Below are 25,949 nucleotides of genomic sequence, written 5' to 3' on the forward strand. Positions count from 1 at the left end.
ACCTCTGGAAAAGCTATTTTGAGGCCAGCATCAAAACCAAACGCTGGTAAATTTTCACCTCTGAATATGCAAATGTAGATTATAAAGAGTAAACAGGGGCTTCCCTGGTGGCACAGTGGTTGAGAGTCCGCCTGCCAATGCAGGGGACATGGGTTCGTGACCCGGTCTAGGAAGATCCCACATGCCACGGAGCGGCTAGACCCGTGAGCCATGGCCGCTGAGCCTGTGCGTCCGGAGCCTGTGCTCCACAACGGGAGAGGCCACAACAGTGAGAGGCCCGCATACCGCTAAAAAAAAAAAAAAAAAAAAAAAAAAAAAAAAAAAGAGTAAACAGGTAAATGCATAGCTTTCTGAACTATTAAATCACCAGTTTCCACTAGTCATCCATTAATTGGAATGTATCCTAAGAATGAATTTTATAAAATATTTGCATAAGCTCAAATGTAGTCAAACACATTCATTAATCAAAAGTACTTTTAAAATAATTTGTTTGCTGGATCATTTTTCCTAATCAACTTCATACAGATAGGGGAAAAAAATCTTATTTCACAATGCTTTAGGTTCTGTGAGTGTATGCTAGGTTCTGTGCTAGGTACCATGTATATCATTTCAATTCTCACAACTATCACCCTCATCTTCACAGGCAGAAACTAGAATCACAGAAGCTAAGCAAATTATCCAAGGTCACACAGCAAAACGCTGGAATGGGGAGTCAAACCTAAGTCTGCTGATATATACAAAAATATATGGATATTTGTTAGCTGACAGGAATCTTTTCTCCTATAACATTTTGTACAGTACTTGGTATAGTAGGTATTTGATCCATGCTTATTGAAAAATATTGTTAAAATATTTTGAAAGAAGGGGATATCCACCTTAAATATGAGAAAGTAAAATATTTTAAAGAAAAATAATAACTGTACAATATGTTGTGCTTGAAGGATAAACCATTTTATATTTTGGTGCAATTTTATCCACTAATTTGTCAAACAATTAACACTGGTAACAATATATATCAAAAGTTATCAATATGTATCAGTGATACAAATAATTATACCTTAGCCATCCATGCTAATACACACATGGTTGAATTTCAGTCTCAGAAACAATACATATTATCAACAAACTTTCCATGGCAAATTATCCCTCCAAAAAGGGTACGAAATAAATTTTAATTGCCAATAATCTTAATTCAGTTGGCTGAGTACACTCCAGAAAACAGAAATGAAATATTACTATTGCCCCATAAATGAGAGACAAGACCCCAATTCAGCCCTTGTCAATGACTAAGGACAAGACTCTTAGGCTCTTGACCTCAACTCGCTTTTGATCAAAATGTGGCTATTAATAAATCGGTTTTCAAACGGTATCTCTTTAGAGCCACACTGGGTTTAGCAGAGACGTCTCCAGGACTTCCTAAGATGGAAAGAGAGTATCAAAATAGCAAGATGAGGGCTCCGGACCGACCATCTCTATCCGAGCTTCAACTACAACAACACCGTTCTGCCTCTTTCCTACTGACACCCTAGATAGGATGTCCTTTACCACACCTCTTCCAAACAGCAGAAACATTCTTTTCTTCAATCACCAGATTAGATCAACATTATGAATCTATGATTGGGAAGCAGCAGAGAAGTCCCTGGAGTCAGTCTGCTTACGTTCAAACCAAGTTATAGAAATATAGCATATGATCACCAAAATAAATTAAACCTTAAATTATTTGAAAATTTTAGAACTAAGTGTTTAAACAGCTGTGTTTGAGAGCACTGATAATTTATCCTTTTATGGGCCAAACGTGTTCACTTTATACCAAACTGAAAATAAAAAGCTGTATTAAAAACTGTTAAAGAACGCTGGGGCTTTCCAATAAAGGTAAAATATTTACCTTAGGGTTTATCCCCTGTGACATGGATTTTGGCTAGTCAATGAAGTCTTTTGTACTTTCTGATCTTCAATTAGAGGACCAAAAAGAAGAGGGTCACTCCTTGATAGCTGGGTTGGTACCTATCACCGTTATTTTCTAAAATGGGTCATATTCCTCCCTCTAACCCACTCAAAATAGGTGGCCAAATAGCTAAAATAGAATTCTGCAATGTGAATTACAAGGAATACTCTTCCCCTGAGAAGTATGCTAATATTTATTCCAAGGCAGCCTCTTTCAGTTTTTTAAAGATACAATGTATGATGCAGCTTCTTCCAGAAAAAGATCTGTGCTAAGTTCTTCCTTTCTAGCCATTTCTACTTGTGGTTTCACCCAAAGGTTGCATTGATAGTGCCACTACAGTTATTCCCAGCTTTCTCTGTATTCTACCCATTGAGGCTGAAGAAAATTATCTGACTCTTTAGTTTGAAAATATTTATCTAGAAATTCTGCTTGGAGCTTCCCCCTCATTCCTCCGCCCTCTCACCCCCGAGGAGAGTGCCCCTGGCTCGAGAATGACCCTTTTTGCTGCTGCCCATCAACCAGCCTCCTGGCCTCACACACAGTTCTGTCTTTTTTAACCTACATCCCAAAGGCAAGGATTTTTGGAGGTTCACCATTTGGTCAACATTAGAAAGTGCTATTTATCACTAAGGGTACATACATTATTATGCTAATGACTTGTACCATTTCTGAAATAAAAAACAATATTGGTATCCTTTGTTATCAATCTCTATAATTTATCCAACTCCTCTCTTCACTTTAATCTGACATGTACATTTTTCCATTTCTCACAAAGTTCAAACTGCATTCCAGTTTTATGCACATTTCACTGTTTTTAAACATTCTAAAAAAATGTTACTGTACTCAGAAGCCAAAGGCACAGTTTAGAAGTTAATAATAAAAATGCAGCAATTAAAATTTTCAATTTTTAAATTTCAATTTAATATTAATATCATACCAAAGTAAAACATAAACTTTTGAGTGGTTCCTTTGAAGTACTTAAAAAAAATAAGAACCAAACAAAAAGTTGCTTACTTGATTGTCTGCAGAAACCTCACTCTGTCATTGATCTCATCTGGGATCTTACTGAGAATTTGTTTAAGTGCTCGTGCCTTTTCGTTTAGGTCCTGGAATTCTGGCTCCGGTCGTTCAATCATATACTCTGATAAAATACATAATAAAAAAAAATCATGCAACTTGCTGCCAAATTCAAGTCTAAGAATTTCCAATGTGTTGGTCAAGGAGGTGGGGGGGGAGGGGGGAGATAAAGGCCAGATAATTAGGGAAGACAAGGTTGCAAACCAGAAGTCATTACCGTTCAACTTAGTTCTGTAATTATATTAGGGCTCCCTCCAAATAAAATATCAGAAAATGAAAGACTGAACATTTTCAATTTGGGGTAAATGGAAACCCATGAAACCTTAAAAATTAAAAAGATTAATAAATAAATAAATAAAAATTAAAAGGGAGGCCTAATCAAGTTTTTCAGGCCTCTCAAGCTAAATTTCACAAGGAAACCTTAAAGTAAGTAACATTTGTAACAAATACAATGGCAATGGGGAATATGAGTTTAATAAAAACCTCTATACTGAACGTACTACCAGATTCATTATAGACTTGGAAACATTACAACTCTACCAACTCTTCAATATAACTCAGCCTAACAGGCTACAGATGCTCAAGTCTAGAATAATGATGAGGACTTTCTCATAATTTATGGAATCAGTTAAAAACATCTACATCTACTTTTGTTCTCCCTTAATAAACATGGGAAATTATACCTCTATGTTTTTCTAAATTAGTGGGAACTGAATTTAATTCAGTTAAACTAAATTTAACTGAAACCCATTTCTAATTATTTAAAAAAGCAAAAAAGCGAAAAGAGGCCAAAAGGATGATTATTACATTGTTCTCTCGAATCTGTGTTTGAAAAAAAAATACGCAATACTAAAGTTTAAAAAGAAGAAACTCATTACTTTCAAACTGGTATTTGCATAAAGTCAACACAAAATAAAATAACCATTCCAAACAGCTTGTCTCTTGGTGAAACCAGAACTCATCAAACATATTAATCAGTAGGGGAAAAAATTAAAGCATGCAGCATAAACAAATGCTTTACTTCAAGTAATTAAATCTGACAAATAAAAATAAGAACTACATTTCTATTTTATACGGGTTTTTTTTTTCTCCCACTTTCAAAACAATAGCAATAACAATAAGAGGGAAGGGAGGAGAAGGGGAGGAAGTCCCTTTTATCAAATAAGAAAGATTTGGAGGAAAAGCTTTTCAACAACTGTAAGGAACTAAACAAGACTCTTTCTGATTACCTTCTACATCATCAGCTGCCATTCGAAGAAGAGACTCTGTGAAGTTGACTTCTACACTTTTTTTCTCTAAAATTTTCATAATGATGTCTTGTGTGAGTCCTGGATTTTCTTTTTCAGCCTATAAGAAAGAGAAAGCTAGTTTTGAAATATAGAAACTAAATCAGCATTTCAAAGCCAAAACCTAATTGTTTAGAACCTGTTGGGACTTCCTTAAACTGATCAACTTATAAATAAGAGCAGAAATCTTTGCAAAGCAGGTGTCGTGATGGCACTCACTTATGTTTGGGTACAGCTTGTGCATCCGTAACTTCTTATTACAGACACAGTCCCATTTTCCATTTCAACATAAAGTATTTAACATTTCCTACTTCTCATTTACACTCTCTTGCAATTAAACTAATAACAAACGTAGAAATAAAGATTATATATATACTGGTAGTTCTTCAATTACTTTTTTCAATAGATTAAAGACACTGAAGATTTTTAGCTTTTTTAGCTATTTCGACTTGAGGATCAAGCAGTAACTCATCTCACAATTTTTTTTTGCAGATTCTTTACATTTAAATTAACAGAATGTCAGGAAAAACAAACCAAAACAAAAAAATAACCCGTCTTTTGGAGGTTTTGTTTTGTTTTTTTTGCAGTACGCGGGTCTCTCACTGTTGTGGCCTCTCCCGTTGCGAAGCACAGGCTCCAGACGCGCAGGCTCAGCGGCCATGGCTCACAGGCCCAGCTGCTCTGCGGCATGTGGGATCTTCCCGGACCGGGGCACGAATCCGCGTCCCCTGCGTCGGCAGGCGGACTCTCAACCAATGTGCCACCAGGGAAGCCCCTTTTGGAGGTTTTACTGAAGCTATGTGATCCCTTAACTACATTCCCACACAACGATTTTCATTTCCTATTTTTGCAGCAAGAGTATTTCCTTCACTAGCTTTCAGAACATCATTAATCCTTTTACTACCTCCTGAGCTTGTTTCACTAATGAGTTTGCATTGATTCGATGTTACTTACACTCTCTACGGTACTAGAATCTTCTAGTCATTTCAAGATTGAGTGTAAAGAGTTCTTAGTTTACCAAAGTTAATTTTTGAGATTTTGGTTTTCCCTTGTAATTCTGTCCCATTTTATTTTAAAAAATTTTATAATCACATTCTGTTTCTTTTAGGATGCCCGCCAATTTTAATCATTATGCTGATGATTTCCTATCTTTTTTGCCCTGATATTAAATAGCAAACAGAAACACAACTTATGATCTATCAGATAGCAATCTATTTGCTTCTTGATGTGTCAGTTATGTTAACTTCTGCCTCCTCAATCTGGTATCACTGCAGATTCAGCTTTATTTGGTTCCTATTGTTCTTCACATTATAACACCTTTTGCTTCTCATTAATTTCAAGTACCAAAAACCGAAAGGTTATGGAATGAAAGGAGAAAAAATATACACATTTATCTCAATCCCGGGACCATTTTAACTGCTGTCAAATGCTATACAGGAAAATCATTTTGATAGTTGATTAATAATAATAAAATATGTCCTACTGAATTCCGTTTCTTTTATAACCTGTTTTGATTTTTCCTCTCATGAATATATTTAAGGAAGAATCTACTTTAATAAATAAGATTTGCCATTAAAAGCAAAGCTGTACAAGTGTGGCTTAAGACGGTATCAACATCATTAATCTGGTAAACTGCCACAAAATAACATATAGTATACTAATTAAATAAGCCACTATTTGATAACAGTGGTTTATCTTCTCTAAGTAGCATTAAATCTACCTACATAATGAGTTATCTTGGAAAGCAGGGGAGCATTCTCTCTGTGCTTCCAGAGAATGCCAAAAGAAAAATAATGCCTCTCTGATTAAGTTATAATAAGCTACTGAAAGAATTAAATGCTGAAAGCCTGAGAACAAAGTTTTCAATACCAAGTTCGTTTGCAGTCCCCAAATGCCAAAGCTGGAGCATTACAGAGTTCTTACAGAGGTCCCTAACTTTCTTGTTCACAGTGTTCTTAGTACCAAAAGAAATACCTAACAGTGCTGCGTATTAAGTAAAGTACAAACAGCTTAATGAATACTTACATCCTAACAACTTAGTAACCTTTAAAATTACGTGAATTGAAAGAAAAATATTTTATTTTATTCTTAAATAACCACAATCCCTAATGAGACGTGTGCACCTGTTGGGCACTGCACAATTTCTCAAATGTTGGAATTAGACCCTTCCACCCTCATTTCCTGTTGTACATTGATTTTCTTGTGATACATGCATTCTATCAATAGCAGTGGCCAAAAGTCCAGTTTCACAAAGATACGACATCATTGAAAGGAACATAGCCCAATCAAATATGCTGAAGCTGCAAACTATTTCAAGAGAGTCCATTCACACGGTGTCAACCTAATGTTGAGTATCACTGTGTTCCTTCAAATTTTTAAAATATCCCACGACGCCACTCTGAGTTTGCTGCATGGTCCTGGAGTGCCTCGGCACATACTTTGGGAACAGTAGTCTAGCATCTTAGCTATTTTTTAAAAATCTTAATAGCCTTAAATTTAATCAGTGACTCTAGTTGACAAAACAAATATATCTACCCTTAAATCAGAGACTCTATCTATACCTTCAAGATATCCCTCAGAATACAACCTTAAACTCTGCAGTCCAACTTTTCTGAAAAATCCAAGAGTGAGAGAAAACTATCCCAAAGGCAGTTAACATCCACTCTTGTGGAGCAATGATTCTCAACACTATCAGAACCTCCCAGAGGGAAGAGGAATCAACAGCAGGATAGATATCATAAAAGACAATATTAACTAGTATTGTTTTATCTTTGGAAAAATTATTTTAATCCTTTTTCTCCAGATAACAAAACTAGATATTAAAGCTTGATAAATATTACTGTTGTTGTGGACCAAGAACTGGAAACAGGAATATATATATATGGATATAAATATGGATATATGGCTGGGCAAGAAACATGAAACAAGTTTTTTTTACCCTTTTTCAAATAAGTTATAGTGTAAAAATTACAAAAATCTTTAACTTTTTAATGCACGTCCTCCTTTAAAGTCATTTGAAATTCGAACAAATTAAATATAGTAATTAAGAATAAATCAATGCAAAACTAATATATTTTCCTCCAAATAACTTCCACTATCCCCAATTAAGAATCAGTGCCGTGGATAAAATTACCCATGTATTAAGCCAGATCTATAATAATCACATACTTTAAACACAGTTTGCTTTTTAACTGTACTTTAGAATTAAAACATCAGCTTATGTATAAGGATATTATAAGAAAGAGCTTAATGAAATTCATTATTTTATCTCTTTTATGAATGTCATTGAGTATATACCATATACTACTTCAGAGAGGGTCTTCTTTATGAGGACACATAGGAGAAATTTCTCTCTGTTCCTGATACCAGAAAAGCTAAAAAACTGACTTTTGCCTTATCGATACTACAGCGTGCAACAGATCCCTTTTCTTTCTTTTCTTTGGCCACAAAGATGCTTAAAATAGTCCCCATCCTGCCTCCCTAATGACCAAATATACCCTTCCAAACCACACTGATACTTAATGGAAAGAAGAAAAAAAACACTAAGGATGGTGCTGCTTCACTGATTCTCTTCATTAACCCAATGATTTGGCAGGATATATTTTAATGAAATTAGTATGTATGTGTACACAGGCACTGCATTTTAGAGTATTAAACAAATCAAAATAGCTCTAATCCAACACACACAATGTAATTTCTTCTAGTGAAATACGCAGATGTCTAATGACGTTATTTGCGCTATCAGTTAAGAGTGGTATCAATAAACTAATCTTTGCCATAAAAAGAAATCAAGCTGGATGGATTTATAGTTTCAACTCCAATGAGACTCAACTGTAAACTTCTTCTAGATTTAAACATTAAAATACCTTCCCTGAAATATAACTTGTTTTAGCTATTGATGGGAGCAAACACACAAAAAGTAAATAAAAATTAAGACTTTGGGTGTCTTGATATGTATTTAGGATGGGATGGATTAATTTTTATATGAAAGACTGTACCCAATATGTAGAGTAGGGTTGCCCAATAAATATAATGCAAGAAACAATGAGGAGCCTATGTAATTTTAAATTTTCTAGTAGCCACATTAAAAAGTAAAAAGAAAAAACATGTGAAGTCATTTTAAGAGTACATCCAAAATATTACCATTTCAACATGTAATCAACATAATACACTTATTACTGAGTTGTATACATTCTTTATTTTGGTATTCACCTTCAAAATCTGGTGTGTATTTTATACCTGGAGTACAACTCAATTTGAACTCGCTGTATTTTAAGTGCTCAACAGCAACACATAGCTTGTGATTATCAATTGAACATCTCAGGTCTAGAGACAATGAAAAAATTCATTCGAGTGACTCAGCTGTATATTCTCAAAATATCCTTAATCTGACATACACAGAGGTCTTATTTCCCCCCTCAAAAATACTGTTTTATACTTACGTTCTATAGGTAAACAATATGAAGAAAATCTTTGAGTTATAACTTTATAAAAGTTTTAATAAGTCAAATAAAACAGAATTTAAAAATATACTCTAAAGCTAAACAGAGAACACTCTGAAGAAGTCAGTTTCAAAAGCACGAAGTGACAAAAGCTGAATGCTAAGGAAACAGCGCCTGTTCCAGCTCACTCTTTAGAAGTGTTTTAAGCTTTAAAGAGTACACTAAAACAAGCACAAGATGACTGAAAAGATTTTCACTAGAAAACCAAACAAAACAGGTTTTCACTAAAAAAATAAAGAAATAAACTGGCAATTATCACATGGTATTTAGATTTATATATAACATACTTTTTAATCATCATAATAAATTATCTGCATCTCACCTTAATGAAAGCCGCTCTCAGTGTCTGAGCTGCAGACAGATTTACTCGTTCTAGCTGCAATAAAAATTTTAAATCATTATTAACATCGATTTTCTTGGAAAAAGCACATTTCTGATATTTCATTCTGTAGTAATCACATTGATATGTGCATCGATTAACAAAAATACTTGCTAATGATTCTAAATCACCATAATTCTTCAAACAGACAGGCAATCTAAAATTTTCATTAAAATCATGAAAAATTAAGGCATGTATATCAGTCTCTTAATTTATTCCTTTTAAAAAAATACTGTACCTTAAAGATAGATTTATTTTAAGGTAAGCACAGTATACAAAATAACATTAAGTCCCTATAGAAAGAATAAACATATTCACTTAAATTTCTGAAAACAGGGAGGGTTCAAGATTAACTCTCAGTGCTCTGTTGCAAATACATGGCAAATTATGTGTGTACTGACTATAAAATGACCAAAACGAAGAAAATATCTATTACTTAAGATTCTTTGTATTTACTACCTTACTCTTTTAAAATTGCTTTTCAATCCCCTCAGTCAGGCATTAAACTGAGATTAATCTTTTTTATTAATTAGCAAATAGCACTGATAAAAGGTTTGACAGTTAAATTGAAGACTGTGGATCATCTGGATTTCAGAGATGCTTTTATCTGTCCTCTATTTTTTTTTTTAACCAGGATTAAAAAATGGTTACCTAAAATCATGAGTCAAAAGTTCAAATGCTTTTAATTCTTATGTCGAATGTGTAAGGTTTACAATTCTGAAAGATAAAATGTCCTTATTAGACACTATATAAGTTGCTTTTCAGTGAGCTGAAGGCATGCAATTTCATTAAAAAACTCCATTTTTTGAAGAGTTAACTGCCAGGCTTAAAATAACTAGCTTCAGTTAAAATCAGATTTCCTTAGTCCCTAAGAATTAGGCCAGTTAACTCAATCAAACTCAACATAAATATTTTTTATTTGGGACAATATTAAATGTTCAAAAACAATGTAACCTTTGTAGATTTTTATGCAAGTAGAATATTTCTACAAAAATCTTATGATTATATATCACATCATACAATAAATATTCCTTTCAATTCCTTAAGGCAATGAAAATGTTTCCCTTTATAAATGACATACACACACACACCCCTAATGAATCTCCAACAGTTTAAATCAATTTATTTTCTAAACAAGACAGAAATGCCAAGAACCTTATCTCCTTACGAGTTATCATCTTAAGCAAAAGGTAAAAACAACAAAATCTGCCAAATAATTTATCTCCAAAAATAAACAATGGGCCATTTAATTTAGTATTTAACTTGGCTTCTACAAATCCTGTAAAATCTAACATTGCCCTTGTGGGTCAAAGGAAAGACACAAGGGGACCCAGGTAGGCAAAAATAGCAAATAAGCAACTACATAAGGTAAGTATATTAATTGATGAAGGTATATTTCCCAAAATTAAAATTTTCTTCTTCGACCAAATTCATTTAATCACAATAAATCCCAATGAATAGTAAAATAACAATACAGCTCTTCTGATCTCAAGTTCATGTTGTGCAAGGGAGGCAGGGGCCGACAGCAGGATGAGTGTTTCCTCCCAGATAGGAACCCATTTCCTTGTTCGGGTTACGCCACCCTCTGACCTCTTCTGACAAGTCAAAGGTCTGAGTCAGATGTGTGCCTTCAAGTACTGCCATTATTAACTCATTCTGTACTGCCCTGACTGGTATGTGAAATGGTCAAGGGAAGTAAAAGAGGCCCCAAAAGTCGGTGAAGAACTATAAAATTGGTCAAGACAGACATCTACATCTCTAGATTTCTAGATTAAGTTTACATATATATATATATATATATATATATATATACCTTAGGAAAGACAGAAAGGTCAGACTTAACGTACTGAATCAAATCTGTGAGCTGTGAAGCACCTGACCAGAACTCTGCTAGGAGTCATTTGGGGATACATTACTTACCCACAACATCTTGCAATAAACCCACTGGGCTTTTTTACTCATATGATAGCAACACTGCCCAGGAAGTACCAGGCACAGAGGCACATACATACATTAAAAAAATATTCTGAATGAAACTTAATCTTTCATCCATAAATTTATCTAAATTGTTCTTGAATCTATTTATAATTTCAGCCTGTAATACTCAGGTAGCAAGATATGTTTATACATGCCCTATTAAAAAGTGCTTCTATTTTAGGCCTCTTACATGTGATAGATGATTTCATAATAAAATCATGTTCATCTTACCTGTACCTTTCATGACAGTATCAGGTTCTGGTAATACACTAATAAAAGCTACCATTTACTAAGCACATATTATGGACTATTATATAGAGTATTTTTATAGAGAGTATCTCTAATCCTCATAATAAATCTGTAGCTAGTTATCAGCATCTCCATTTTACAGAGGAAGAAACTCAGTTTGCATAAATTTACCCAACATAAAACAGGTAATAAGTACAGAGACAGGATTCACACCAGATCTGTCTGGTTCCAAAACCCATACACAAGCCACTCATGCTATCCTGCCTCCCCGTACTCACCCTTTCTGGACTGGAGTCTAACCTATTACTGAATCTCTCCAGCTACTTAAGAACGAACAAAGTCTTGAGTTTCTACCATGTGAGAGAAGTCAGTGTGAGAGATACAAAGAAATAGACTATAGTCCTGGAACCCCAGAAGATTAATTTAAGTAGGTAGCTACATGGAAACTGATGGGATCACTGTCAGCTAAAGTACAAAGGAAAGTACGAAGATGAGATCTGAACTGGTCCTTGAAGAATGTGGTCCCTTAAAATCATCTTTAGTGTTTCTTCAGGGTAACACAAGGGGGCGTAATGATATTATGTCAGTTTGGAACAAATAATACCCACTTTGTTTCCAATACTTTTACTAATGGGTCCAGTATTTTTCCAACTTTTGGGATAATGGTCTTTGACTAGGGTGTGTTTAAAGAGCCAATGCAATCATTTTTCAGTGGTACCTGATAGGGCATACACCATGTTTTAAGTCCAAAGAAGGAGGGGGCATATGATAATGGATACTGGGACATGGAGAGGCACTCCTGGGTCTCTGCCATGTAGAACTTCTACGTCACAAGCAAAAAGAGTTTTTTTTTAAAAAAAAAAGAGAGAATCAGGGTGAGAGAAAAGGGCGCATAACATTTCCCCTCACCTAAAGAGAGGGAAGTGCGACTGGAGGGAAATGACAGGCTGGGTGAGCCCAACATTAAGGTCTCACCCCAACCTCACATTCTGCCTACTCTCAGTTGTGTGAACTCCTCCTGCAACTGACTTCATAGATTTTGAGAGCACTTAACTATTAACTAATTGCAAACTTGTCAAATTTAACTTTCTGGGTCATTTATAAAAATATTTTAAAAGCTTGTAACTAATTTTGATTCCACAAAGAGCTCATTTATTATATTGCTCCCTCCAGAAATATCAGTTCATTCCTATACTTTATTTTCTAGTATCAAGCTGGTTTTTTAAACCCGTAACTATAAAAAATATATCCACTTAACCCTTTGGTTGCTCAAGTTTTAAACAGTCTTGCATAAAATCTTTCAGAAGTTTTTTTGTTTTTTAGGTCAAAATAATTAATTAGTTGGTTCCAAGTTGTCTATAAATCTCGCTTCCTCAAAATTAGGTATATTTTCCACATGCTGATATCCCTTACCCTTCTTCCCACCCTCCCCCCCACCCCCACGAAGATTATTGATCATATTCTTTAAAAAGAGTTAAACTGAGCCAAGAATAAAAACTCCACATAACACCTCTTGTGATTCAAATGATAATGAGGTGAGTTAGGTCAAAAAAAGGAAAAAAAAGAAAAACAGAAGTAGATGGAATCAAGAGGCCACCCGTTAAATTTTATGAGTCCACAGAGAAGGCAAAATGCAATCATCTGTTTTGTACAGATTGATATTAAGTCCAGTAACTGGTTCTAAAAGTTCCTGGCATTGCCAAGTTGTCTGGCAAAAAGGTAACCAGAGCCATCTAACTAGTCTAAAAATATTCCACTAAAACACTGCCTACAAATATGCAAAACTCTAGGGTATGATTGCAATTTTGTCAGAAAATTATGTGGAAGACTCAATAATAATAGCTAATACTTACTACTAATAGTACATGCCTGGTATTATTCTAGGCATTACAAAACATCAACTCATTTTATTTCCCAGAGTTGTGAGTATTAAGTAAAATATTGTTTATCCTCATTTTGCAGATTAGGAAACTAACACAAGATTATATAGCATAGTAAGTGGCAGAGGAGTAAATCAAATGCAATGCAAAATATTAACTATGATGGCTTCACGATGGTGGGACTGCAGGTGAAACCCATGCCTTCATTGTGGAGAAGTGTATATTTACTATGCTCAAAATTTGAGATTTGATTTTTTCAATAGGAAAAATTATATTTATAATTATATTTCACCTTAGAACGTTCCTTTAAAGTCATAGGAAAAGAAGATACATGATATGTCTTTTCCTGGAATGAAGAACTGAACCATATATCTTTCCTCCTCCATATACAAAGAATCAACAAAAGATAATACAGTACATAAAAATCTGATCTAAGACTTGGCATGAGGTTTCTATAAACTCATTATTCCATCATGCAACCAGGACACCTATTTCACAGTACATTTACAACACATGCAGTATACTTGGACTCTGAACTCTGCAGCAGCTGATTAAACGAGCAGCTTACTCCTCAGTTGTGCTGGCATAGCTTCATTAAGTTTAGCAAGCATCTAGGTCCCAGAATGCCATAAATAACTTTCCCCTATGAGCTGCAGTAACAGTACTAAAATTTCCCCAGGTGTAAGGATGTCCTACTACCTAAAAATCTGTTCTGCAAAATGACTTCTGGGCTACCATTGTTACTATTATGAATGTAATGTTAAGGTGAGAATGCAAGCTTTTTAACTCTCACAGTACACTGTGGATAAAACTGAATCAATTTAGCTTCAGAGTAAAACTTTACCCCTACTGTGGTGCTATTTTCTGTAAAATTAATTTGACATCCATTTTATCTTTAAATCTGCAAAGCAGAGAAAAACAGAGCCAAACTAAACTCTAATTTTCCCATGACTATTTATAGAAAAATCCATGTTTGAACTATAGTTAAATATTGTTTAACTGATTAGGTATCTTATTTAAGATGGGACATTAATACACTAGAATGTCAGAGAACAATGCTAGTATTTAAAAAAGAAAAAAGCTTGATACCATGACGTTAGATCAGTAAATTCAATGTGAGAATTAGATCCTGACAATTTAACATAGTATCTCTCAGTCGGCCTCATCCAGACATTTCATTTTCAAATTTCACTTCTAACAATTAGTTCTTGAAGCAACTATAAATCATTTGGCAACATGTTCTAATTCTGGGCCCATTAACCCATGTATGTTTTCAGATCTCAGATTTCTGGAAGAGATTTACTAGTCCCTTCATAGCCATTTCTTCTTCTTTCAAATTAATTTTTTGTACACATGAATCAATTATAAGAGGTATACCAGTATTAATCCCAACAGTTCATTTTACCAGAATCCCACATCTTTTATAACAGTTTTCCAAAGTCAAGATTCAAATAAAATCATTTTACCATATGTAGGAAAAGGTCACTCAAATTGTTAGGAAAAAAGCTTTTCTCATTCCTCCCTCATTAACCAGAGGATCAAATTGAAGTTCTGCAATGTAAATTGCCCTCCCTTCAAATAAATACTCAAAATACCAGATAAATATAGAAAATGCCCCCAAACAACTTGATCCAATAGCCTACAGAGTTAGCTATATAGACATGAAAAGAGGGAGCACCTCTGGGTGGAACTGTCATGATGGTTCTTGAAGAACATGAGAAGTTCAAACACTAAATGTCAAGATAGGTTACTCACCTACCGTTCAGTGACCCTCTCCTTACCTCATACCTGGTACAAGAATAATTAAATAGTTAATAATGTATTTGCTTAAACATCTGTGTTCCCTACAACTCTTGGGAAGAAGTATGCCGACTTTTTCTTCTCCGTATCTCCAGACCCTTGCTAAGTACTTGACAAATTAACAGTTGGCATTACATTCACTGAACAGCACTGAAGCACTTGCTTCCAACAATAACTGTAGTCTTGCAATGAATGGGTACAGTGTTAGAACAAAATGGCAGAATTACTGGAGCGTTGGCTACAGCTGCCAGAGATGGATATAACCAGCCCTAAAAGAGTGCCTCCAATGCTACCACGGTAGCAGGATAATAGGGACAGGTTTTCAAAAGATGCCTCCTCTTTGCTTCCTCTTTAGTAAACTTCTCAATTTCCTAACCACCCACCTAGGTGTGGTCATAAATCTAAACTCTTGCCAATGAGATGTAAATGGAAGTCTTATGTAGGGCTTTCAAAAAGGTTACTTTAAGGAAGCTGAATCAGCTGGATATAACTCCCCACCCCCTGCTCCACTTTTTACCCCTTCTAGACAACAACTTAAGACAAAATAGCAGCGGCCATCCTACATACTGAAGTGACCTTGATAATGGAAGGCAAGCACTAGGATGATGAAACAGAAGATAGGAACCTGAGTTTCTGATGATACTGACTCATAATACTACTACTCCTGGACCACTTACCTCCAGAATTTTTTATGTAAAGAAATAAACTTTAAAGCAAAATAATTTCACATATCAGGATATCAGTTCACCATTAAAAGGAGGGGAGTAATTATCTCTAAGGAACTTCCAGTTCTAAAATTCTCTACATACCTTAGCATATAAACTTAAAAGAAAAACCTAAAATGTATTGGTATTATTAAGTCCTGGAAAATTCCTAAAATAAAAAAGCAACTATATATTCTCTAGATACGAAGAATGGTATCTTCCATTTATCAGTAAAATTATGTTTGTTGCTACTGACTATAACTCATTAGGATATTTTTGTGCCTGCTCTTCTGGCTGCCTAAAATGTGCTAATCCCCAACTCTTCAACACTCTAACCCTTATTTATCTCTTTCAGATGTTAGCATATATGTCTCTTTTACCAGTGAGGCCTGTCCTGGCCCCTAAAGTAGGTCCTACCTGCTATTTTATTTAACACACTTTAAAAAAAAAAAACTTCCTAGCACTTACCACAATTTTTCATTTATATAATTACTTGTATTCTTTTGTTCAATGTCTCTCTCTCTCCCACTATAGTGAAACCTCCAGAGGAGGTACAAAAAGTCAGGGTTTTTCCCTCGATGTTTTATGTCCATGCCTGGCACAATGCCTAACACACAGATGGAGTCCATTTATGTAAGTACTTATTATATGAAGGAACAAACGAATGAATAAATGAAGCAAGCATTAAGGAACTGCAGAGATCATATGAAGCAATGTTTACTCACTTACCTCATTAAACACAGGATACATGACGGCATAGAGGGGCATAGAAACCATGGAAGTGGTCTCAGCTTCATTCTTCATCTCTTCCATTGTCATCCTCATTCAAAAGCCAACTACAGTAGAAAAAGCAGTGCTAAAATGCAGAGGAATCTTCATTCACTGCAGCCTTTCTTCTCTTTTTTGTGATAAAAGAACAGGGCACAAAACATATGCTGACCTGGTTAAAGGGGACGAAAGAACAGAGATTTACTAGGCTAGAATTAATAATAAAAAATTAAGGTGTTTAACATTTTCATTAAAATTCTTTTGCTAATTGTTCCTTGATTTTTGTCACCCAAAAAATAACCAAAACATAGCAAGCATCAAAGATTTAAACCAAAATTTTAAATTCTACCAAATGTGATCAATTTGGGAAAAAAATTGACCTAATTTATTAATTAAATAATTCACTTAATATTATTTAATTTTGCCAGTGGCATTTTTTGAATCTTTGTCCAAATCTGACACAGAGTCTAAGAAGAAAAGCCCAGACACTGGTAGTTTGGAAATAAAATATCGAGAATTCAACAATATAAGAGAGAAATTTTGCTTTGAGGAGTTGAAGAAATGTGTTGCTTTTTAAGAGAAAGCAACTGTATTTAATTCCTTTGCTAGGCTGAAATATGAGCCTAATTATAAAGTGAAAGAGTAACAGTAGTAACATACCTGTATATTAAATGGTATACATGTTAAACAAAAAGCCATTCATTTTGAATAATTTCTACCATTTATAAAGCATTTTCAGATTATAAAACATATTTCACATGCATTTAGTCCTAATAACTTACCTTAGAATAACTGTCATTCTAATTTTACAGATGAAAATGTAGACTCTGAGATGATAAATAACTTGCCAAAGATCACACATGCAGAGGCCTGTGACTTGATCCCTGTGCTCTGAATCCAGATCTGACACTCCCAAATCAGAAAATAAAGTATGAAGTGAAAACCCAGAACCTCATCTACCCAGGAAGATGCCCAGAAGTTATTCATTCACTGAATAAATAGATGTTTAGCACTTACTACATGTAAGATACAATGGGGGATGAAAAAGGTATGGTCTTAATCATTAAAACATTATCTGAGCCAGACTGTGGAAGATCTAAGCAGTTTGAAAGCTACAAAGGCCAGTACTCATAGCTTTAAAAACTTCCAATAACCTGTCCCGTTTGAGAACTGCTTACTATTCTTCCATATATCCCTACCAGTGAAGGGGGAACTCAACACTTACAAAAACAGTTTAGCCTTATTTCTGGTAGTTCTAAACATGGAAAGTCTTTCCTGTTTCTGAGCTTAAATCTGCTCCCTGACTTCACAGAACCAAATAAATAATAAATAAAAGGAAGAGAAGGCCAATTCCTAAATTTTATTCTATAGGACAAGAGAAAATCATTACCTAATGAGACAACTGGTACTTAAGTAGACTGCTTTGGTCATAGCATTAAGGAAAGAATGGAGGAACAGAAGTTGAAGGCAAGGAAAACTTAAGAAATCTAGTGCATCTAGATCAACAGGACCTGAATAATAAGCAAGAGCAAGCAGATAAGTATCAATTCTGGCCCTGCTGTTCCTATTTGATTACTTAATAAGTCATTTGGTAATCTGCTTTTCCACTTAAAAATTAACTGTGAATACCTTTTCATAATAAACTTGGAATAAAGAAGAGGGGCTGAAGTGCTGTCAAAATGAAAATGATGGATACTGGATGTACAGTATAAGTAGTAAATAAAAAGCATCAGTATCTATGAAAAAAGAAAGTGAAAAATAGCAGTACAGGGCCAACAACAGAACTTGAAGAGCTATTTCATTTTCTTTTTTTACCACATCAGTACAATACCACAGTATTGTACCACATCAGAAAATTTTCACTTAAAATATTTATGATTTAAGTCAACTGTCTCTCCCTCTGTATATATACATTTATTTTTATACATATAAAAATATATATTTATTTCTTGCTTCTTAAACTAACTTTACAGGACTATCAGCTACTATTTGTCATCAAAAAGATAATATTATAGCAACATTATGGGCTACATAGGTGGCTGGCCCACTCCACACTTAACCACCTTTTTAAATATTGTTCCTATGGGAAAATGTTCCAAAGAACCAATTTACATCTGGCCTTTTCAGAACACACGTTCACAAGCTGGGGCCAAACACAGTTTCATTGGTGTTTACATGAGATTAAAAATCAACAATTGCAATAAGGCTTTTTAAATATTAAATTGTTCTGCCAATTTTAATTCAACTTCAAGTTAAAATATGTTGTCATTCCTTCTACATGCTTCTTCATTTGAAATGGTTTAATGGACAACCTGCCAATTACTCCAAGCCACTCCAATGCCAAACTCAGTCTTAGGAGTTTCTGCCCTGCACTACCCAACCAACCCACAGGAGTCTGTTCATTTAAAGAACTATACTTGGGTGTATCTTAAGGCTCAGAATCAGCATTTCCTGAAACAGCCTCACTTTACTCCATCTGGGCACAACAGAGCCAAAGCTATTTACTCACACATAAAATGAGTGAACAAAGAGAAGTTCTTAGTATTGATGTATGCAGTTCTTGGGGAGAAACAGAAGCTTCCTAAGTAAAGTAAATTCTACACTTAAAAAATATTTGTAGGCGGGTCTATTTGTCTTGTTTTTCTCTATAGTGAAATCTAGTACTTAGCCCCCTTACATGGTCCTATATTCTTATAATCCCTTTAATTTCCCTCCCTAAAGAGGAGAAGTTTTATTTATTTTTGTTGGCTCTCCAAACTGTCCATAATATTTAGCTAAAAGAAGTTTGTTTATTCTAGCAGTAAACAGAACCCATGAGTTCATGTTACAGTTTACAAGTGTAGTTCTTTTTTCCTATAGCCATTACAGTCAGCATAGCAGGTACATGGTAGACACTTTATAAACGTTTGTTGAACGAATAAATCAGTGAGTTAAGAGATGGGCAATTTATAAGTTGAATCAGTCTTGCTAATACTTTTCAAATATCAAGGCTAGCAAAACAAAAACAGACCCAGAAATCTAAATAATTTTATTAACAAAGTCTGGACCCAGTTACATTTACCAGTTTTTACTTCTTTTGGCTATCACAAGCTCTTCCTACTATAGTAAGCTAAGAGAATATAAGCATTAGATAACTGCAAATAAAACCAGAATTCCAACAGAAATTTACATGAAAACCAAATAAAACCAAAGAAAATAAAATAGAGATTATAAATTCTAATGTCTCAATTTTATTAAGGCTACCAGGACGTGATCTTAGGGACATAACTGGTGTATAATTTAATAGTTCACAAAATTCTCAAAGTGCAAGCATCTCCAACATTGGTTAACCTTGCTTTACACATAAGAAATACCCTAAAAATCACCCAACTTTTAGCAGAAAGCAAAACTTTTCCTATGAGAAAAAGTGGAAGAGTGGTGCAGTTTCCAAATGTTGGATGACCTAAGGCATCACAATCACTTCAGGGCCTATTAAAAACACAAATCCCCAAGACTACTCAATCAGAATCTCCAAGAAAGGGTCAAGGAAGCTGTATTTTAACAGCCCGCCTAGATGATTCTGGAAATCACTGGTATGGAAAGAACAGTGGCTAGAGTCAGAAAAAAGAGTTGCTAAGGCCAGTCTTGAGACACAGGTAAAATTAAGTTTGACTCAGTACCTGAGACAGGGTTTTTTGGTCCTGACTTTGTAGAAGTTTCACTTAATCACTGACATTGTTTCCTCATCAGAAACAGAAAGGGGTAAAAATTATATCATCTTAAAGGCCATGGTACACTAAAATTCAGTGATAATAAAATTTTATTACTGGTATCTCCTAAAGGTTCCAAAGTAATCTCGTGGGAAATTTTTAAAAAAGAAAAAGATCTCATCAGATCTTAAAAAAAATCACGAATTCCAATAAGGAGATCCTCTTCAATAGTTGGTTGATTCAGGGTTTCAAATAACTGACAACCCCTTGCTTTCTCTTAAGCATCCGGCATCACGAATCACACCCAGAAACTGAATTTATTCCAAAGTGGGTATAGATCAGTCTGGCCAATTCACATAGCTGGAAAGGTGGGCATCTGACATCACAACCTACCTTTTAGGGCCTTCTTACGCCAAAATATTGTAGTCACTTCCAAACAAGAGACAAAAGGTTTAGAGGAGGAAGCTAGGAAAAAGGCAGGCAGAGGAACAGGGTAAGTAAGAGATCCTACTTAGACCAAAATGAGCTTGAACCTTCAGGATACACCTACATCTCTCTCCTTCCTCTGCAAATTATATTTTCTATAATTCAAGGTCCTCCATTCTAACAGTTTTCTTCTTGAATAAGGTAACGTGGAACTCAACCTCCCTGAACATACACTGCTGTCAGCTTAGTATTGATAGAATTTTGCATTTAGGGACCTCTAGGAACAATCTCTTCTTAATGGTAGGTGTAATATATTACATTTTGCCACTCTATCTGTTTACATGTATCAATTTTTTCTAGGCTTCTCCAAAATAATAAATGCACAATTTGTGCAGAGATATGTGAAAGGAGTGCAAGAACGATCTGAAAACATGGGCTCAAATCCTGTCATTATAAACCATCTTGTCTCTGAGCAAGTCACTTGACCTATCTATGCTTTAGTTTTTTAAGATGGACCAAAACTGAGCTGTATACTTGAAAGTGATATAATTAGACTGAAAGATGAAGTAATTTCTAAATCAAACGATAAAGCCTCTATATTAAATCACTTTAATTTACTAAGTTACTGAGCACTGTATTTTTGCACTTTTAAGTAACTATTTAAAGAAAGTATACATTCTGCAAAGAATTATCACTTCACTGGAAGATCTGATCTCAGTCAGATTTGTAAAGGCACCTCCTCTGTTATACCACAATTTCCAGGAATCGGATACCACCGTTTTTTTTTTTTTTTTTTTTTAAAAAAAAAACAAGATATAATCTCTAATACCTCTGTACACATGACTGACCAAACAAGCATTTACTGAGTTATTAAGAAATAATAGAGGTTCTAACTAAAACAACATCTGAAACTTAAGATGTTTTTGAAAATAGTTAACACTGGCAAATTAGCACACAATGACCCACGAAGGAAAAATGCCTAAATGTAAAATTTAGCAATTTAACTCCATTTACTTTATCATTCTTTGTTAAACTCCATATAGCTTTCACAGACAAGTGTTCCTTAACTATTAAGCAGATCTGGTTCTAAACATATACTTATAAATCAGTCGTTTAAAACTTACTGTTTATTTTTCTATAGAGGGTTAAGTGAGGGTTAAGGTTCTAAGAAAGACTTCAAAGTTCACAATGTCACCTAAAGGAAAACAGTAATGGGGCTGTTTGAATTATACAGTGCCCACCCCCACCAATCCAGTTTCACTTACTTGAGGTCAACTGCGGTCCAAAAATATTAAATGGAAATTTCCAGAAATAAACAATTCATAAGTTTTAAATTGCTCGCCATTCTGAGCAGCATGACATAATCTCACACCCTCCAGCCTGAGACCCCCAGCCATAGATATCGTCTGCTCCCAACATGCAACCATTGACATCATCATGCTTGATGATCCTCCTTCTGACGTATCATCAGAAGGTCAATAGTAGCCTAACACTACATCACAATGCCTACATCATTCACTTTGCTTCATCTTATCACTCAGGCATTTTATCACCTTGCATCATCACAAGGGTAAGTACAGTACGATAAGATATTTTGAGAGAGACCATATTCACATAACTTTACTACAGTGCGTTGTTATAATTGCGCTATTTTATTACTAGTTATTGTTAATCTCTTGCTGGGACTTCCCTGGTGGCCCAGTGGTTAGGACTTCACCTTCCAATGCAGGGGGTGCAGGTTCGATCCCTGGTCGAGGAGTTAAGATCCCACATGCCTCATAGCCAAAAAACCAAAAACATAAAATAGAAGCAATATTGTAACAAATTCAATAAAGACTTTAAAAATGGTCCACAACAAAAAAAATCTTAAAAAAAAATCTCTTGCTAATTTATAAATTACACTTTACCACACATATGTATGTATAGGAAAAAACAGTATATAGAGGGGATGGTACTATCTGAGGTTTCTGGCATCCACTAGGGGTCTTGGAACCTATAGCCAGAAAAAGGGAGGGCCTACTATACTTAGTCAACATTAACAGCACTGTCATTAGTGAGGTAAGTGACAAGCATAGTGATTGTAGAACCAGACTCGATTGGAATCAATGCTGGATCTACTACTTACTAGTTCTGTGACCTGGGGCAAGTTATCTAACTTCTCTGTGCTACAGTTTTCTCATCTATGAAATGAGAATAACAAGGGTATCTGTCTCTCAAGGTTGTAAAGATTAAACAAGTTATTACAGATAAAGTGTTTAGAACAGTACATGGAACACAGTAATTATTTAATATTAGCTATTATGATTAAGTACATTTTAATCTAGTATGACAAGATCTCTTTCTAGAGGTCAGGTCCTCTGTACAATCAACCATCTAGCCAGGGGAGTCAAGGGCTCTTGAAAACCAGATAAATGGGGGAAGATAAGTGATTGTAAACCTTAGAACAGCAGAACTGTTTTGTTTTTCAAATAAATTCTTTTATCAAATCCTAAATGTGAGATAAAACACACTCAACTGTACATTTATTCAATACATGTATTAAGTAATAACTATGGTTTACCAGCCCTTCCTCTCACAGGAGCCCTTAAACACCTCTCTCCACAATTTGAGAATCACTGCTCTAGGGACAATCACTACACAAGCATTATGAACAAAGCATCGTAAGAACAAAGGTGAGTGGTCCGAAGAGTAAGGATAAGGACTGGCACAAGATATCCGGACCCAGATTTTTTCCATAATTCAGATAGTTCCAGATCTCAATTTCTCACCAGTAAATTTATCTGTACTGTTGTCACATGCTCATGCATTTAAGAAACCTAAACGTTAAGACCCTAAAATTGGGGCTTCCCTGGTGGCACAGTGGTTGAGAGTCCGCCTGCCGATGCAGGGAACACGGGTTCGTGCCCCGGTCCGGGAAGATCCCACATGCCGCGGAGCGGCTGGGCGCCGTGAGCCATGGCCGCTGAGCCTGCGCGTCCGGAGCCTGTGCTCCGCAACGGGAGAGGCCACAACAGTGAGAGGCCCGCGTACCGCAAAAAAAAAAAGACCCTAAAATTTTAAAGCGATACCAACCATTAGTATACATTACTATATATTATCTAGTCCAATCTCCAAATTTCACAATTTAGAAATAAAAGTCCCCAGAAATTCACATTAAGAAACTAGTCACAGATATCTTAAACAAATATGCAATTGAGCTACTATAAGCTATTGTACAGGACATCTTAGTCTGCCAAACCGATCTACTTTTAGGCTCACCTGCCCTGCTCTTTGTGTCCGCCACTGGTCCCGCAGCTGAGAGCCAAGACCCCCAGACTCCACGCAGAGTGTCTGGAGATGGAAGCCAGTGGGAATGTGGCTCTGGTTCAAGGTCGCCCTAGGGTACTCAGCAACACAAGTTTGTGGATTTTCCATTTGCTGCTGCTGAGACCTCTGACTCACTCACTTTAAAAGTTACCTGCATCATGTCAGTGTAAGAACTTCCATATTTGGGGGAGTAGCTTCTTAATACAGAAACCATAAAATGGACAAGAAGTAATTAGGTTTTTCTACAGATGGACAGTACAGAGCAGTAGGTAAGTGCTTAGATTTGAAACAAAGGTCTAAGTTTGAATTTTGCTCAGGTGGGTGATATCATTTGTTATTTAATCTCTTTCTAAACTCAATGGGAAATTACTGGAAATAACGATTGAGGTACTCACCTCACAGGATTAAGAGTACAAAATGCATGTACTCATTACACTGTCTGACACACAAGAAACATTCAATTCATATTATTAGTTATTAATGTTTTATCCAATATTCTATGAATCTGACATGGCATCAGGACTGGAACTAGGGTGAGGCAAACCAGATGCCTAGAGCACAAAATTAAGGTCTCACCTGCCTGACAGAGAGTGAGTACCTTCTTAAATTTTGTACCCTAGACCGTCCCTGCCTACCCTAGTCCTGTCCCTGCATAGCACACACAAGGATAGCCTAATACTGATATAACAATGTCATAAAGGCCACTTACATAGCATTTTTTTTTTTTTTTTTTTTTTTTTTTTTTGCGGTACGCGGGCCTCTCACTGTTGTGGCCTCTCCCGTTGCGGAACACAGGCTCCGGACGCGTAGGCTCCGCGGCATGTGGGATCTTCCCGGACCGGGGCACGAACCCATGTCCCCTGCATCGGCAGGCGGACTCTCAACCACTGCACCACCAGGGAAGCCCCACATAGCATATTTTTAAAACCTTTTCTCCCCCACTTGCCCAAATGGAGGCATATATAAATTACTTGGGCCACCCAAAAAAGTTACATATATAATCTGAAGCAAATTACATAGTTTAGGAATCCTTAAAAGAATGTGATCATCAAATGCAAGCCTGTGTTAAAATTACTTTTTATTCTCTTAATGTACATAGAGCAATTTAATAAAGAAAGCCGTGGCCCAGAAGTAGGCTCAGTAGCAGAGTGAAATCAAGATGTGATCAAAGTATTTTCTCAAGATAATCCATAAAGGGGGATAATCTATATGGGAAAACCAAAAGATAATAGAATCAAAAGGCTTGCTACCTCTGAATTAGCTGATGGGAAATGGGAACAACAAAAATAGCAACAACTGGCTTCTAAGATATTTCTGCACAACAGGTTCAGGGAAAAGGATACAGGTCTCTTTGGTTGTGACAATCCTCAATTTTTTTCCTATTCGAATGCCTAAATTTTTGTTAAGTTCTGGTCTGAACAAAATTTAAATGAAAACATTTGTTGGAAGGCAGGAAACAAATCTGTTCCCTTGAATGTGTTCACTTATACCCATAAAGTTCTTAATCTAGTGGTTCATGAATTAAATAATGCCTAACTGAACAGTCATTTAGCATTTAATTGAGGTACATCTTTTCATTTTCCTTTTTATTAGTATTTGTGATGTTTTAATTTCTCAAATATAATGCTAAAGCTTTCCTTTAAAACCCCTTAGAAATTCAATTAAACTCAAGCTCTCATACTGTCCCTATGTTCTCTATGCTTGGAAGTACAATGTAAGGAGACTGTACCACATGGGTCAGGCTTACCTGCTCTGTAACACTTACAATCTTATATACCTACTATCTTACTTAATGACTCCTTACTGCTTAAGGTTCTCTACACAGCTGCTTAAGGTTCTCTACACAGTATGCAATGTATATTTTCTTTACCTCACCTTATCAAATTTCTTTGCACCACAACACTGCCACAAAGCACTTAAACGTTGATAAAATTATTAGCCTCAGATGATAAATGGACTCT

General features: G+C 35.4%; 1 protein-coding gene across 3 annotated transcripts in view; it reads right to left on the bottom strand.

Annotated features, from left to right (window-relative positions):
* PDCD10 (programmed cell death 10) overlaps positions 1–25,949 on the bottom strand; it is a 39,166-nt gene that overhangs the window by 6,340 nt on the left and 6,877 nt on the right. For all 3 annotated transcript variants that reach the window (XM_065876246.1, XM_065876245.1, XM_065876244.1), the window contains exons 2-5: positions 16,529–16,739; positions 9,133–9,186; positions 4,252–4,369; positions 2,960–3,086 (exon numbers count right to left, since the gene is read on the bottom strand). In XM_065876246.1, coding sequence (XP_065732318.1) covers positions 2,960–3,086; positions 4,252–4,369; positions 9,133–9,186; positions 16,529–16,624 — 395 coding nt within the window. In that variant the 5' untranslated portion in view covers positions 16,625–16,739. The remainder of the gene's footprint in view (positions 1–2,959; positions 3,087–4,251; positions 4,370–9,132; positions 9,187–16,528; positions 16,740–25,949) is intronic.

This window comes from Phocoena phocoena, chromosome 4 (assembly GCF_963924675.1).
Source record: "Phocoena phocoena chromosome 4, mPhoPho1.1, whole genome shotgun sequence".
NCBI lineage: Eukaryota > Metazoa > Chordata > Mammalia > Artiodactyla > Phocoenidae > Phocoena > Phocoena phocoena.